This window comes from Volvox carteri (assembly GCF_000143455.1).
Source record: "Volvox carteri f. nagariensis unplaced genomic scaffold VOLCAscaffold_126, whole genome shotgun sequence".
Taxonomy (NCBI): Eukaryota; Viridiplantae; Chlorophyta; class Chlorophyceae; order Chlamydomonadales; family Volvocaceae; genus Volvox; species Volvox carteri.
Window position 1 is genome coordinate 59,021 of NW_003307669.1, and position 536 is coordinate 59,556.

At 65.3% G+C, this 536-nt stretch overlaps 1 protein-coding gene across 1 annotated transcript in view; it reads right to left on the reverse strand.

Annotated features, from left to right (window-relative positions):
• Positions 1-536, reverse strand: part of VOLCADRAFT_108499 (uncharacterized protein) — a gene marked incomplete at its 5' end in the record, with an annotated part of 15,460 nt that overhangs the window by 4,702 nt on the left and 10,222 nt on the right. The window contains 2 exons of the mRNA XM_002959111.1: positions 306-392; positions 427-487. Coding sequence (XP_002959157.1) covers positions 306-392; positions 427-487 — 148 coding nt within the window. The remainder of the gene's footprint in view (positions 1-305; positions 393-426; positions 488-536) is intronic.

Consider the following 536-nt stretch of genomic DNA (forward strand, 5'->3'; position numbering starts at 1 on the left):
GTGTGTATAGAACCATACGCAAGGATCGGGGGGAGATTTGGACAGCATCAAAGCAGCAACTGAGCTTTCCATCCCCCGTGGGGACGGCAACAAACTTGCACGGCATTTCCCTCCCTCCCCGGTTTTTATTAAATCATCTCAATCCCAACCCACCGCCCCAGCCCCCCCCCACCTCGGCCCCAGCCGCACTCCTCAGCCCCAATGACCCCCTTCCGCAGCCGGGGGCTCGGGGATCCGAATGATATGGTAACCACCCCTTCCCCCCCTTCCCCCTCTTTCCCCCATCCCCACTCCCCCTCACTTACAGGCACTGTGTATCCCGGCACCCGCACATCCAGTCTGGCCACGCCCCTCCACGGCCAGTAGTCGCACCAGTGCACATTCCCCAGCGGCTGCAGGGAGCAGTCCGGGCCCCCCAGGTCCCACCAGCTCGGCCAACTGCCGATCAATGTGGGGCGGCCGCGGAGGGTGGCGGAGCCGTCCGTGTCTGGGGGGGTTGGGGGGGGGGGGGGTGGTTTAGGAGGGGGGGAGGTGAG